The sequence below is a fragment of the Felis catus genome, chromosome C1, assembly GCF_018350175.1.
Source record: "Felis catus isolate Fca126 chromosome C1, F.catus_Fca126_mat1.0, whole genome shotgun sequence".
Classification (NCBI taxonomy): Eukaryota; Metazoa; Chordata; class Mammalia; order Carnivora; family Felidae; genus Felis; species Felis catus.
Genome location: NC_058375.1, coordinates 169378506 through 169394406, shown reverse-complemented (window position 1 = coordinate 169394406; position 15901 = coordinate 169378506). Strand labels below are relative to the sequence as shown.

The following is a 15901-nucleotide window of genomic DNA, read 5'->3' as shown; positions in this document are numbered from 1 at the left end:
TCCGCGGAGTCTCTAACTGGCGACAGATGGGCCACTTTCTTCTGGCCACAAAGGGGCCGGAATGGAGCGCTCCGCGGCATACAAATGGGCAGGTCACGTGGTTCCCGGCTCCTGGCTGGACCGGGAAGACCATATGGCGCATGCCGGGGAGGAAGGAGATGGGGCGGGGGTTGGGGTGGGGGAGAGGGGAGCCGGAGTTGGAGGAGGGTGGGAGAGGAGCGAGGCTGAAGGGGCGGGCGGAAGAGAGCGCTCAGCCTGGACGCGTGCGCAGACGCGGGACGCAGGGACCTGCTAGCCGCTCGGCTCCCGGGCCCCGCCTGCGCTCAGCATCACCAACCCGGCTATATAACCTGAGCGCCCGCGCGGCGGGGACACGAGGAATTCGCCCCACGCAGAAGGCACGGCATCCGGAGGCCCCAGGGTTATGAGACCATCACTCAGGACCTACTAACAACTGCAGGTAATTACAACCCTTTCGTTTTTGTTTGGGAATAAAAGCAGTAATTGAAGACCGGATGTACCTACACATATTCTGAATGTGTGCGTTTGTGAGCGCGTGTATGTGTATTGAAGCGGGCATTCCTTCCCTTGATTGCCCGCAAGTACTAACACATTTCGACTTGCCTTACTCAAATACCCACCGCAGGCTTTCTAAAAAAAAAAAAGAAAAAAAGAAAGAAAGAAAGAAAGAAAGAAAGAAAGAAAGAAAGAGAGAGAGAAAGAAAGAAAGAAAGAAAGAAAGAAAGAAAGAAAAGAAAAAAAGAAAAAATGTGTTAGTGTTTTGGTTTTGAAGGGAAATTATAGGAGCTATTTTGAATTAAAAAAAAAAATAACGCACAGTAACTCTGATTATTTGCTAGTAGTGATTTCAAAGTCCTGAAAGCAAATAACTACTTCACTTTCTCACTTCTTCCAATAAGTAAAAAGAAAAAAAGAAAAGCCCTTGTTACCAGATGTGTTTTGTGTGCATGTATTTTGTGCGCATTGGAAGTGCCAAGTTATTTTTTCAGTGCATAAAAGGGACACGGATACCTTGGTACACACATCCTGAGAAATAATTGTGTTGAGAGATAGTTTAGTTGAGAAAGTGAAAAAAGGTGGAGAAAGGGAGAGGAACCAACTCCTGCTACCTGTTACTGCTCCAGAGGCAGCCAAGTCCCTAGCAGCCACTGCAGAAGCCAGAAATTCAGTTGTCTCACTAAAGGCTTTTTATTTTCTTTATCAGAAGCGGCAACTTCACTATTGCCAATCGCTGACCATTATAATTACCCAATCTTTTAAAAAGAGGTTTGAGGCGAACTTTGAAAAGCCCCAATAAAGAGCGGGCGGCTATTTCAATGGGCTGTTTATTAGAGAAGAGCCTTCCGCACCTGATCCCAAGCGCATGGAAGGGTGCTCTGTGCGGTGCCCCCAGCCCTGGCCATATAGCTAGTGCTTTTGTACAAGGTGGAAATTCAGCAGAGGGGTAGTGTTGGGAGGCGAGAAAAGAAAGGCGAGGGTGGCATGCAAGACCCCTGCCCACTTTTGTTGCCAAATGTTTCGTTGATGGTGAAATAATTTGATGGAAACTACTTTTTCTCCCCCATGAATTTGCTCTTCAATCTCCGGTTAGTATAATCGTCTTAAAAATCACTGCCACCGTGAGTAAATTACGTAATGTCTCTTAACTGTAATCGCTAAGTGCCAAGAAGCCAGGGAAGAGAATGGAACAAACAGAATTGCAATTTTCAAAGTCATCATTTTTTTGTGTGTGGATTGTGACTTTGAACTCATGCAGATAACCATGAAGTAGTGAAACGTTTGCTCCTTTTTGTGCATATCATCCTGCTACATAATCACCATAAACACACTTTTGCCAATCATTAGAAAACATACACACAGGAGTGCACATACACATATATTTACTCTCTCCCCCACCTCCAGCCCTGCCCTGTCTCCTGTATGCCAGTGGGGCACACACACGCCATTATAAAACAAGCCATTTAACTTTTCCTTAGGGGCATCCATTTTGTAATGAGCTGGTACTTCTCTTCACATGGATTTCTATAAAGTTAGGTAGTGAGTGGTAGCTGAAGGCACAGGTAGTTCGTAAATGTAGCATTTTTCTCCTTTTCTTTCTGTTCCTCTCCCCCCCCCCCCCGCCCTGTTGAATGTAGGAAATTGAAACATGACCAAATCTTACAGCGAGAGCGGGCTGATGGGGGAGCCTCAGCCCCAGGGTCCTCCCAGCTGGACAGACGAATGTCTCAGTTCTCAGGACGAGGAGCACGAGGCAGACAAGAAGGAGGACGACCTCGAAGCCATGAACGCGGAAGAGGACTCACTTAGGAACGGGGGAGAGGAGGAGGACGAAGACGAAGATCTGGAAGAAGAGGAAGAAGAGGAAGAGGAGGACGACGATCAAAAGCCCAAGAGACGGGGCCCCAAAAAGAAGAAGATGACCAAGGCACGCCTGGAGCGTTTTAAGCTAAGGCGCATGAAGGCCAACGCCCGGGAGCGGAACCGCATGCACGGGCTAAACGCGGCTCTGGACAACCTGCGCAAGGTGGTGCCCTGCTATTCCAAGACGCAGAAGCTGTCCAAAATCGAGACGCTGCGCCTGGCCAAGAATTACATCTGGGCTCTGTCGGAGATCCTGCGTTCGGGCAAAAGCCCTGATCTGGTCTCCTTCGTACAGACTCTCTGCAAGGGCTTATCTCAGCCCACCACCAACCTGGTTGCCGGCTGCCTGCAGCTTAATCCTCGGACTTTTCTGCCTGAGCAGAACCAGGACATGCCTCCGCACCTGCCTACCGCCAGCGCTTCCTTCCCTGTGCACCCCTACTCTTACCAGTCGCCGGGGCTGCCCAGCCCGCCCTATGGTACCATGGACAGCTCCCATGTCTTCCACGTTAAGCCACCGCCGCACGCCTACAGCGCTGCTCTGGAGCCCTTCTTTGAAAGCCCCCTGACTGATTGCACCAGCCCTTCCTTTGACGGACCCCTCAGCCCGCCGCTCAGTATCAATGGCAACTTCTCTTTCAAACACGAACCGTCCGCCGAGTTTGAGAAAAATTATGCCTTTACCATGCACTATCCTGCAGCGACCTTGGCAGGGGCCCAAAGCCACGGATCAATCTTCTCGGGCGCCGCTGCCCCTCGCTGCGAGATCCCTATAGACAATATCATGTCTTTTGATAGCCATTCACATCATGAGCGAGTCATGAGTGCCCAGCTTAATGCCATCTTTCACGATTAGAGGCACGTCAGTTTCACCATCCCCGGGAAACGTACCCACTGTGCTTACAGTGACTGTGGTGTTTACAAAAGGCAGCCCTTTGGGTACTATTGCTGCAAAGTGCAAATACTCCAAGCTTCAAGTGATATATGTATTTATTGTCGTTACTGCCTTTGGAAGAAACAGGGGATCAAAGTTCCTGTTCACCTTATGTATTATTTTCTATAGCTCTTCTATTTTAAAAAAGTAATATGGTTAAAAAAAAAACACCACAAATTTGGTGTAGCTGTTTTCAGATCATATTAATTATCTGATCGGGATAACAAAATCACAAGCAATAATTAGGATCTATGCAATTTTTAAACTAGTAACGGGCCAATTAAAATATATATAAATATATATTTTTCAACCAGCATTTTACTACTTGTTACCTTTCCCATGCTGAATTATTTTGTTGTGATTTTGTACAGAATTTTTAATGACTTTTTATAATGTGGATTTCCTATTTTAAAACCATGCAGCTTCATCAATTTTTATACATATCAGAAAGGTAGAATTATATCTAATTTATACAAAATAATTTAACTAATTTAAACCAGCAGAAAAGTGCTTAGAAAGTTATTGTGTTGCCTTAGCACTTCTTTCCTCTCTAATTGTAAAAAAAAAAAAAAATTGCACAATTTGAGCAATTCATTTCACTTTAAAGTCTTTCCCTCTCCTTAAAACAAAAACCAGATCCACAACTCTTAAGAGGATGAAAAAAAAAGAGATTTAGTCCTTATCAAAACATATCAATTCAATACATTACTTGCACAAGCTTGTATATACATATTATAAACAAATGCCAACATACCCTTCTTTAAATCAAAAGCTGCTTGACTATCACATACAATTTGCACTGTTTATTTTTAGTCTTTTACTCCTTTGCATTCCATGATTTTACAAAGAATCTGAAGCTATTGATGTTTCCAGAAAATATAAATGCATGATTTTATACATAGTCACACAAATGGTGGTTTGTCATATATTCATGTAATAAATCTGAGCCTAAATCTAATCAGGTTGTTAATGTTGGGATTTATACCTATTGTAGTCAATTAGTACAGTAGCTTAAATTCAAACCATTTAATTCATAATTAGAACAATAGCTATTGCATGTAAAATGCAGTCCAGAATAAGTGCTGTTTGAGATGTGATACTGGTACCACTGGAATCGATCTGTACTGTAATCTTGTTTGTAATCCTGTATATTATGGTGTAATGCACAATTTAGAGAACACTCATCCAGTTGCAATAAACTAGTATTGAAAATCTGACCAATTGTTGCATTCCTTCTTAAAGTGATTTTTTAAAGTATAAATAATTCCTAAGCATAATAGATGCTTAATTCACTGAATTAAAACTAAATGCTATTTGTAGAATAAAATAAAAGTTTACTTTAGCATAGTCTCCAGTCTGTTGATCTTGTTTAGGGAGTCACCAGCTTTTGTAGATAATGAAAGAACCAACTCATATTTCATTACATGGAATATGAGGCTGGGGGGTGGGGTGGAGAGACAAACAGTTGGGTTTTCATTTTTCTTTGTTTTAAGTATCTTCACTTTTAGCTTTTTGGGTTTTATTCTTTTAAATGATTGTATTATGATTTTTCCTATTTTTTAAAAAGGGGTATTTAGTTAATTATAACAAGGAGACGCAAACAAGCGCCGTAACTTAGTTTGTCTATATATTTAAAAATACATAAGAAAACTTTACCATTTTCTTAGTGCTTTATTATCTGTATATTTTCCCGAACTGAATTGAAAATCAGTACTATCACAGTACCATTGCACTTTGCAAACCAGCACTATACAATAGCAGCATGCAATATAGTACTGGATTGCAAACCAGTAGTAACCCAAGAGAAAGTTAAATACCTTTAGAAAATGCCAGGAGGAAATGATTTAATTAATTTAAAGAATCCAAGAAGTGGCACTTTGTAATTTTTTAATGAACATCTTGTGATGATTTCAAAAATTTTTTTTTCCAGGAGAAAATGATAGTAAGTTATTTGTGTTCAAGAACATGCTATTTGTAGTATAATATATTATAGGATGATACAATTGTGTCCCTTCCCTTTTTTGGAACACTAAATACAACTCAGTGGAAAAACTTACAGATGACTCTGTCCATTGTTAAGTCCACTAAAAAAAAAAAAAAAAAAAAAAAAAGTTTGGCATTTCTCTTCCTCTGGATGTACTGACTGACAGGAATGCTTTCTAGGGAATAACGTTTTGGCACTTGTGCCCTGGCTCTACCATGGTGCTCTGATTACTGTCATTAGTAACTCCATTGTTCCTCCTCTGATTCGGATGCCACATTGGATGACTACCTCTCTTCCCAAGCTTGTTCCTTTAATCTCCTTCTCATTGGTGATTTAGGGGTTCCAGAAAGCTGACCTCATTTAGCAAACTGCTCCAGAAAAATGTGAGTAATCTAATGGACGGGAACAATTAGCCATACTAATAACATTGCCAATGGGGCTATGTCAAGCTGTGACAGTAGCAGTAAGGAATATTTCAACATTAAAAAATGTTTGAGTTCAATTTAAAATATATCATTTTAACATGTTTTCCATCAGCCTTCATCACATGACAGAAATACTTTTAAGTTAGTCTCAACTTTATCCAAAATGCAATAATCTCATTCCAAGTGAATCAGAGTTGTTATTTTGAAATCAAGCTGTTGCTTCTAGGATTGCTCTCACTGTTCTTATTTTATGAGACATAATACTGATACGATATCTGAACATTGTCAGCCTTCCAGCCTAGGAGACCATGAAGTGAACATTCAGATCTGATGTGATCTATTCAGCAGCTCAGTTTCACCTATAATTAAAATTATACATCTTCATGCAAACCAAAATCTGTTGCCTTAGTAAACAGAAGAAATAGTTAGAGAATGCATTTTAAAGATTCCAGCTTTTAAGACTACAAGCAAGGAAATCTATACTGTGGATATATATATATATATATATATATGTATATGTACATATTTGTATGTAAGGTAGAAATTCGAACTGTAAGCTGGGTTTTTTCCCTTCAATTTTTCCTATATAACTTCATTCTAAAACATAAGGATTCTTTCAGTCAGTCAAGGAGTAACTCACATGCCACCATCTTTTATTCAAAGGCAGGCACAGATGTTCCTTCTGCAGGGGAGGTTTTAATTTATGAAAATGATATTGTTTATGCATGAATGAACTGAATGCACTCTGCATAACACACAGCACTTCCATCTGATCAGAGAAATACCACAGAACCAGTGCCAATGTCAGAAACATATTCTACAAATTTACTCACTTAAATGTTTAATGAATATTTGGAAGGCATTTTCAAACCACAAGAAACCTTTTCAATTATCTTTTTCTTTTCTTTTTGAATTGCTACCAATGTTTAAAAGAGACACGGCTTTTATAATTGGCTAATGCCTATATCTAGCTTATAAGAAAAGAAAATATTTTACTAAGTGTAAAACCAGCCAAAAAGAAGAAACACTGGTGACTTTGGCTTCGTGGAAAAAAAATGTTTTTTAATGTTGCTGTATATTGCTTGTTATGAGTAGCATTTAGGGTTTTATGTGTTCCTTCATCTTGGGCAATTACTATTCCTATCAAATAAGATGCTTAGATCTACTTACTTAATGTGAAAATGTTCTAAAGAGTTATTTCCAGAAAAAAATGGTATTTAAAATCAGTAGACAATTTCATAGTGGGAAATGAAATTTAGCTAAATATTTTAACCAGTGCATAATTCCTTTTGAATAGAACACTGCATAACTTAGATTTCATTTACATTACCAACTGCATTCATAGAGTATGATCTATCTACTTTTAATCCAAAAAATACAGTTAAATGAAAATTAAAATGAAGGATCATAGTATCTTAAGAAATTTGGTAATTTTAGGTTTCTAATATGGTACAGTAAAGTAACACTTGAAACAAATTGTAAATGTTCTAATGTATTAATCTTAAAAAACTCCCCGTGTTTTTACACTCGAAAGTCTATAATTCTTACAAAATTAATGCATTTCTGAAAGAAGTTAGCAATTACTAAAATGATATATGGATCATTAGCTAACAGTTTGAACTAAGCTATTTTAGTTCTATAATTAAACAAGAGATTCAAAGTGAAAATATCTATTAAACAGTTAATAAAACTAGGCTTCCAACATAAGCCGATTTTGTCCTAATGGGGATTGTAAAACAGTAAAGCTCTTCTTAAAGTACACTACAACCTCCTCTCTTCCCTTTTCATCTCCCTCCACCATTCATTTCCTAAAAACTGTCTAAATAAAATCTTTAATTCCAGGGTCTGATAAAGAATAAAGGAGCCAATATAACATCTTGTGGAACACCAGGACTGAGAACTCTTGTTGCTACCATTGCACAGAGGCATTCTGGCGTCAGATACACAGTGATTTGTATGGTGGCATAATCATTGGCTCCTCGCCAGGCATTATGTTTCAGAGGACACTATTGTCAAGAACCATTCAACTAGAAATTTGTGCTGTATGCACTGAAAAGTTGAGATCATCTGCCTTCCCATGTCAGGAAGAATTTTGTGCTGGCAATTGACTCATAGACTCTTCACACACACTAACACTTGGTTCAATGACTCTGATGGAATTAGCTGGGTAACCAAACTAGTGGCATTGACAAGACAAGACCACAGCCTCTGGGGGACTTCTGTTTAAATTGCTGATTTTAAAATATCTTAAAATGCAGAGTATTATGTTAATGCTGGACTAAGCCTTCAGATACATTAAATGTGGATGTGGCCATCGAAACATTACTGTGCTATTTGCCTTGCTAATATAGAGGTAAGTAAGTGGGGAGTGACAATAATCACTTTTATAGATCCTCAGGTATAGAGCAATCCAAAGGGATGGATTCACTTGTAAAATAACATGTAGAGATAAGAGAATAAATTTTATCTCACATTGATGAGGCAACTTCGTAACTCATTTTGCTGTTAACAAGATTAAAAGCTAACCCTGCTTTAGGCTTTGATGTCTTAAAGACACATCTACAGAGGATGGCCTCACAGGCTTACTGGGTCAGTACTCTCTGCTCTTTATTAATTTACACATTTCATAACCAAAGCAGCCATATGCCTTATTTTACAGATGAATGACTGCAGGAACCTGGGATACCTAGATCCTTGCATTACTGGTTTCCTTTCTTCGTTTAGGTTCTAGTGCAAATGCCGCTTCCCCAAATCCCCAGCTGAAGTATTCAACCACTTTCACTCTCACCAAAATCAAAATTATATTGCCCATTCCCTTTTCCAGAGCATTTATCTGAAGTTATCTTGCTTCCTTATTTGTTTTGTTTTTGTTAAATCATCTCTCTCCTGGTAGAACGTGGGCTTCATAAGGACAGAAGCCTTGTCCCTTGTTTGTTGTTTCGCTGGTGCTTAGAAGACCTAGGAGATCCTCCATACGTATTAACATTACGAGAAAATCAAACCACACTACTCTAATGCCAAACCTATGTTATAAATCAGGTCAGTTGAGAATGGGAGAGGACCACAAATGATGCTCAACTCAGTGAAAGTTATAAGCATTAATTCTAGAAAAAGAGAACGATTGAAATGAATTTCGTACTACATAGCACCAAACAGCCCTACCCCCACTCTGCTTTACGATAAAAGCCATGACTTAGCGGTTCTTTCTTTTTGTTAACATCAATTTGTTAAGTATGATTTTGGAACTGTAATAAAAGAGAAACTAAAATGTTGTTGGCTCTTTCCAGACCCTGCTTTTTTAAAAAAAATCTTTAAGAGCTTGCATGCTACCTTTTTCCTTTGTGTTCATCATTCTTCCAGCAATTGTTCTTGTTCTTGTTGGTGTTACATAAAATTGTCCCGAACTTCCTTACCATCGTTGAAGAATTTAGATGACAGCAGACCAGAATCTAACCCATAAGTACTTTGTAGTCTAGCAATGAGTTTGAGAATTTGAGTAACGTTCAACAAATAAAAAGTAAAATAGGTTACCCATAGGTAGATGATAGCACGGAAGTAGAAATACACAATATAAAAGAGAGTACTGTGTCATCACAATAGTTTCTTGTTAAATTTATCTTCTTTCAAAGTATCAGTTAGAACAGAAAAGTGGTTAAGTTTATGGGGAATGTAATCGTCTTTGTCAATACAACACAAATGAAAGAAGAACACAGAGTAGTTGTTTTTAGCAACATCAGGTATTCATCTTAGCACTGCGCATAAATTATTAGGAAAGGTGCTCAGGGACCAGAAACATCAAAGGATCAGTATTCTTGGGAGGTGATTTTGTTTAAAATCACTGAAAATGAAAGGACAGCTAATGTTCTTTATAATCATTGTATTAATACACATCTTCATATTAATACACAGTGTGTGTTCCTGGTTGAGGTAAATGCTGCTGAATTACCTAACCTATAATTTCTACTTCAAAATGTTCACTGTGTAAACCTAGCACATCACTATTATTTCTTTAGTGTTCTTTCTAAATGATGTCAGTTAGAAGATCATCCCCACTTTTGGTGACGTCAATGAAGGGGTATTACAATGCTTAAGAGACTGTTAATTCCTTACCGCTGGTGTCACTAACAATGGTAGGGCTAGTCTCCTCATAGTAGGGCATTATAAATTTATAATCTGCGGTAGGTTGCAGGTATGTGACCAAGAAATGTTCACATCCAAGACTAGAGAGGGTAATAAAGCATTTTAAAAAGGAGAGTTGGGCTAACATCACTTGTCATTGTTAGGTAACTGAATCAGCTTTACTCCAGATAATGATTAAATACACAGCAAACAATAGTAACAAATGCATGCAAATTATAACTAGAAGATAAGTAGGGTTATTTATCAAAATGTTTCTTTACTGGAAGAATTTCCTAGTTAATAGAGGCAAGGCTGCTTATTATATACTTTTAAGTTCCAACATGAGATTTTTGGTTATAGAAACTCTATTTTAATGTTTCCTTTACTCTGGCTAGCATGTTAAAAATATTGAGGAAAGAGATCTTTTGCTTCCCAAGGTTTCATTTTTGCCTAATTAACAATAACACACTTATCTTAAAATATATTGCCAAGGAAACAACACACATATATAAAATATGCATGCATTTGTTATATATATATACATAAACATGTATATATACACAAACATGCATTTGTTATATATATGCATACACACACACACACACACACACACACACACATATATATAGTACTGAGTTAAAGAGTCCCATCCCCCAATTCCCCAAAATTCATGTCCAGCCAGAAATTCAGAGTGTGATCTTATTTGGAAACAGTATCCAAGTAACACATCCTAATGTATAAGATGTAAATTAAGATGAGGTCATACTGGATTCAAGTGGTCGTTATAAGAAGAGGACTGATGTCTTTATTAGAAGAGGATGGAACATGCAGACAGAACACACAGGGAGAATGGAGATATAGGCAGAGATTGGACTGACATATCTATTCACCAAGATCTGCAAGAATTGTCAGCAATCACCAGAAGCTAGAAGAGCGGCATGAAACAGATTTTCCCTCTGACTCCCCAAGAAGGAACCAACTCTGCAGACTCTTTAATTCTGGACCTTGGTCTTCAAAACTGTGAGCAATACATTTCTGTTATTTTAAAGCTCCCCAGTTGTGGTCATTTGGTATAGCCATCCTAGGAAGCCAATACATATGCTAAAGTCTACAATAAACTCATGTTAAAAATGCATAAATATGGGAGATTTCATTTGAATTCTTGTGAGAATATTACCATGAAGTTTTAATGACACAATACATAACTACTAGCTTATTTCAGTTAATACTAGGTTTGATATTTGAACAAGCTGACAAATAATAGCTATTTCATAAGCATCTGAATTATGTTAAAGTTTATTGGTTTTTATTCATGTGAATTATTAAACTGACATCTAGATTTAGTGAAGTGTGAATGGGCCTACTTAATAATCTAAGGATGATTTTGTTTAAAATTCTTAGCCTGGAATTTATAAATATATCTATATTTATAGAATTTAAAAATACAAACTGCCATTTATTCTTCATGTGAAAAATGCCATATTTATTCTATATGTGGGGGCAGCATGTATACTAATAGATGGACCTCTCAAAAGAAAAATATAACATTTTCCCTGTTTTACAAACATTTAACATACAATTCTATGACATGCAAAATTACATAAAATATCTTTTTTTAAACGTTTATTTATTTTTGAGAGACAGAGAGAGACCGAGGGCAAGCAGGGGAGGGGCAGAAAGAGGAGGCACAGAATCTGAAGCAGGCTCCAGGCTCTGAGCTGTCAGCACAGAGCCTGATGCGGGGCTTGAATCCACAAACGGCTAGATCATAACCTGAGCTGAAGCTGGACGCTTAACCAACTGAGCAACCCAGGTGCCCCACATAAAATATCTTTAATAATATGGTCCAAGTGAATTTAACTGCCATGACCTCTAAAAGTTCTATCTACCTATTCCAGTTTATTTAGGGCCTGAGCCAATACTCTCCTTGTAAGCTTAAAACCCAAGGATAGGGGTACCTGGGCGGCTCAGTCGGTTAAGCAACTGACCTCAGCTCAGGTCATGATCTCATAGTTTGTGAGTTCAAGCCACTCCAACCTTAGTTGCGTAGGGCAACACATCTCATTAGTTGACTATTTTGATTGATCAAAATATCAGTTACTGATTATATCTTCTGAAGGTATTCAATTAATCATAAGTTTTAGTTTATATAAATCTGGGATGCTATCTTGTTTTTAATCTTTTTTTCTTTTCTTTTCTTTGGAAGAATATTATTTGGCTTCTTTTAGGGTCTTATCAAAAAGTGACAAACAAGCATAATTCAGAGGAGCTACAGAAGGCCCAGGACAGACAGTCTGGCTTAAAAAATATTCGAAGAGCAAGAAGTGGCCTCAAATCAAAGATGAAATTCGGGCTGCTTCCAGTTAAATAAGTCTTCAGGTCAAGCCTCAATCAAAGGTATAGTTGGAAGACACAGTTTCCCTAGACAAAAGTAATTCTAAAAATATTAGAAGAATTATACCCCAATATTCTGACTTGGAGTCCAAAGTATAGAGGGACTAATATCAAAGAGATTTGTGGAAATATCTCCTGTATAATATTATAGAATATGAATTATATATATATATGCACAAATATCATATATCATATATACATATATATATGAACAACATAAAGCTTACAAAATTTCTAAAGGAGTTATACACATTTGGACTAACACTTCAAAATTAAAAGAAGCCTCTTGACCTCCAACTTTTTACGGATAAAAAAAGGCTTAAAAACGACTCAGCTGTCATCGTGGGCAATTTCTTGTCAAAAAGAAGAATGGTATAAAGGGCAGAACCAAAATCGCAGAGGTTGGAGGTAAGAGCTGTGGAGAACAGTGAATTAGAGAACCTCTCCTAGGGAGCAGAGCTGGACGTGAGATAAGGAACATGTGATCTAGCAACACATGCCTGCTTGAATCTCAGAATTGCTCTGAACAAGTGATTGTGATGTGCTTTCTGCCCCACCCTTACCCCCACCCTCGGTTTTCCAGTGGGAGCATTTACTGTGGTTATTCTCTGCACCTCTCCCCATTGTATGTTGATGTGGGGGGCCGATAACTTACATTTGTAGTTCACAGTTTCCCAGAATACAAGGAGCACAAAAAACCTATGTGATCTGGACTTTGAATCTGATTCTGTAATTTTTGCAGAGACATTTTGCCCTCTACCTTTTAGGCAGCAGAGGCCAGAACAGCAGGAACATTCTGACAAAATGCCCACTCAGGATGAGAGGGAGGCTCCCTTGGCAAGGTTCCCATTTTGCATTAGAAACACCTGAGAGGGGCCCCTGCGTGGCTCAGTCTGTTAAGCCCCTGACTCCAGCTCAGGTCATGATCTCGTGGTTGGTGAGTTCGAGTTCCATGTTGGGCTCTGCTCTGAAAGCGCAGAGCCTGCTTAGAATTTTCTCCCCCTCTCTCTCTCTCTCTCTCTCTCTCTCTCTCTCTCTCTCTCTCTCTCAAAAAAATAAACATTAAAAAATTAGAAAAGAAAAAAAAGAAATTACTGAGAGCTGGACACAATTAAAGCTCACTTCACCTACAATGTATGTTGATATGGAGAAATTAAATATGTCCTGAATTTTTCTTTTTTCCTTACCCATGAGATACAATATGTTCAGTGATACCAACAATTAATGCAGGAACTCAATTTATTCCTTTATGGATTCAATGAACATTTATTGAGCATTTATTCTTCTCAAGGCACTCTTTAGGCATGAGATAGAGCCATAAGCAAGCATACCAGGCCACTGCTGTCATTGAGGTACCCATCTGATGGGAAAGGGTGACAGAAAAGAAGTGAACAAAAAAAACAATGACATACACTCAGATAGTGGGAAGTACAATGAGGAAAATAACGTTGGGTAAAAGTAAACTTTTAACCGGCCAGGGAAGAGCCTCTGAGAAGGTGACACGAAGTTGACCTGGGCACCGTGCAAAGCCATGCCACAATAAAGATTGTTCCACACAGAATAAATAACAACAGCAGAGGCCCTGCATGAGGACTAAATTTGGTTTAATTGAATAATGGAAAGAAGGCCAGTGTAGTTGGACACAAGTATAGAAAGAATGGAAGAAAAATGATAGGAGATGGGGTTTGAGTGGGTGGGCAGGAGTCAGATCATAAGGAGTCTCCTACGCCATGGTGGGAGTTTGTATTTTATTCTACCTGCATGGAGCAGTCCTTAATAAAAACTGTTCTCTAAAGTAAACTGGAGTTTGCAAAAGACGATGTTGATGGTAATTTGATAACACAGGTACTCATTATTGCTCACACAAACTCCAAACTTTGAAGCCAACAGAGACTGTGTGAGACTAAAGGGAATGATCTAAGATTATCCACTGGCCAAAGCTCAGGTGTCAGAATTCTTTGCCCCTACCCTTAATGCAGTAGATCTCGATGTCTCAGCGGGCTGTAACTTCACCGGCCTCCATCTGTGGAACTAAGGTGTCCCTGACTTCAGGAGGCTGTCCCATTAGGTCTAACTCTCCTGGATTTGCCCAGATATTTAATGATATCCTGAAAACAATGTTAATAGCAGAGAATTTTTCAAAGTCTTTTGCTCAGACATGAATTTCTAAAAAAAAACAAAACAAAACAAAACAACAGGGGTGGAGATTGTATTTCCAGATCTAGCCAAATATCTTCCAAACATACAGCAACCATGTGCCTGTTATATTAGGACTCTTAATGTTTAGTGCTCTGAAAACTAATCCCCAAGTTTCATCCAAAGCAGGGAAAGCAATGTTCAGGAAGCTGCCTGAAAATTTTCAGAGAGCAATGTTCATGCATTAGTGGATCATATATATGCACCACTTATGGGACAACTGATCCTTAAGAACTAGGGAGAAAACTATTGAGGTCCTTCAACACTATTATTACAAATAAGTATTAAAGGAATTCATTCATTCTTTCAGATATTTCTTGAGCACATACTACATGCTAAGCCCTGTGCCAGTACTTGAGAATTTAATGAAGAACAAGATAAATTCTCTGACATCAAGGAACTTTTATTCTAGCAACAATAATAACACTTAACATTTATTGTTTCTTGTATTCCGGCACTGTTACTAAGTGCATTAACTCATTCAATGGGAAATCTAGACAATAAACAAATAAGTAAACATACAGCAAGAGGTAATAAGGGATGTAAAGGAAAATAAAGCAGGAGATAGTAGATGAATGGTGGCCTGCAAATATCTATGTCCTAGTCCCCACAACCTGTGAATGTGTTACCTTCCACAGCAAAAGGGACTTTGAAGATGCAGTTAATGATTGTCCAGATGGGTCCAATGTAACCACAAGGATCCTTATAATAGGGAGGGAAGAAGGTCAGAGTCAGAAACAGAAGATGGAAGGATGGAAGCAGAGAGAAGATGCTTGGCTGCGGCTTTGAAGATGGAAGAAGGGGCCATGAACCAAGAAATCCAGGCCACCTCTAGGAACTGGGAAAGACAAGGAAACAAATTCTCCCCTGGAGCCTTCAGGAGGAACTCAAGCCTGTTGGAAGAAGGGGCCATGAACCAAGAAATCCAGGCCACCTCTAGGAACTGGGAAAGACAAGGAAACAAATTCTCCCCTGGAGCCTTCAGGAGGAACTCAAGCCTGTTGATGCCTTGATTTTAGTCCAGTGAAACCAAATTTGGATTTCTGACCCCCGGCAATGTCAGATAAAACATTTGTGTTGTTTTAAGCCACTGAGTTAATGGTAATTTGTTGCAGCTGCAATAGAAAACTAATACACACAGTTAAGGGAAGGTGAATGACGGAGGAGGGTCAGCAGTGGTCTCTTAGAGATGGTGATCTTTCAGCGGAAGGAGGGAGCCCTCTGGTTGGCTGGCTGGAAAAGCATTCCAGCCAGAGGAAGCAGCAAGTCAAATGCCCTGAGAAGGGACTAGTCTCAGTGTGTCCGAGGACTAGTATGGAGGCTTGTGTGAGTGAGCAAGGTGGAGGGTATGAGTAAGTGACCTCAGAAAGGTAACCAGAGCCCAGATTATGTAGGGCCTTGTGCACTTGCCAAGAATTTTGAGTTTGCTCCAAGAGTGATGGGAGATCAGAAGAAGGTTGTGAGCAG

At 38.9% G+C, this 15901-nt stretch overlaps 1 protein-coding gene across 1 annotated transcript; it reads left to right on the top strand.

Moving 5' to 3' along the window:
* The first annotated feature begins 265 nt into the window (after positions 1 to 265).
* Positions 266 to 4533, top strand: NEUROD1 (neuronal differentiation 1). Its single transcript, XM_003990912.5, has 2 exons — positions 266 to 460; positions 2157 to 4533. The coding sequence occupies exon 2, from the start codon at positions 2168 to 2170 to the stop codon at positions 3236 to 3238; it is 1071 nt and encodes a 356-aa protein (XP_003990961.1). The 5' UTR covers positions 266 to 460; positions 2157 to 2167; the 3' UTR covers positions 3239 to 4533.
* The last annotated feature ends 11368 nt before the right edge of the window (positions 4534 to 15901 follow it).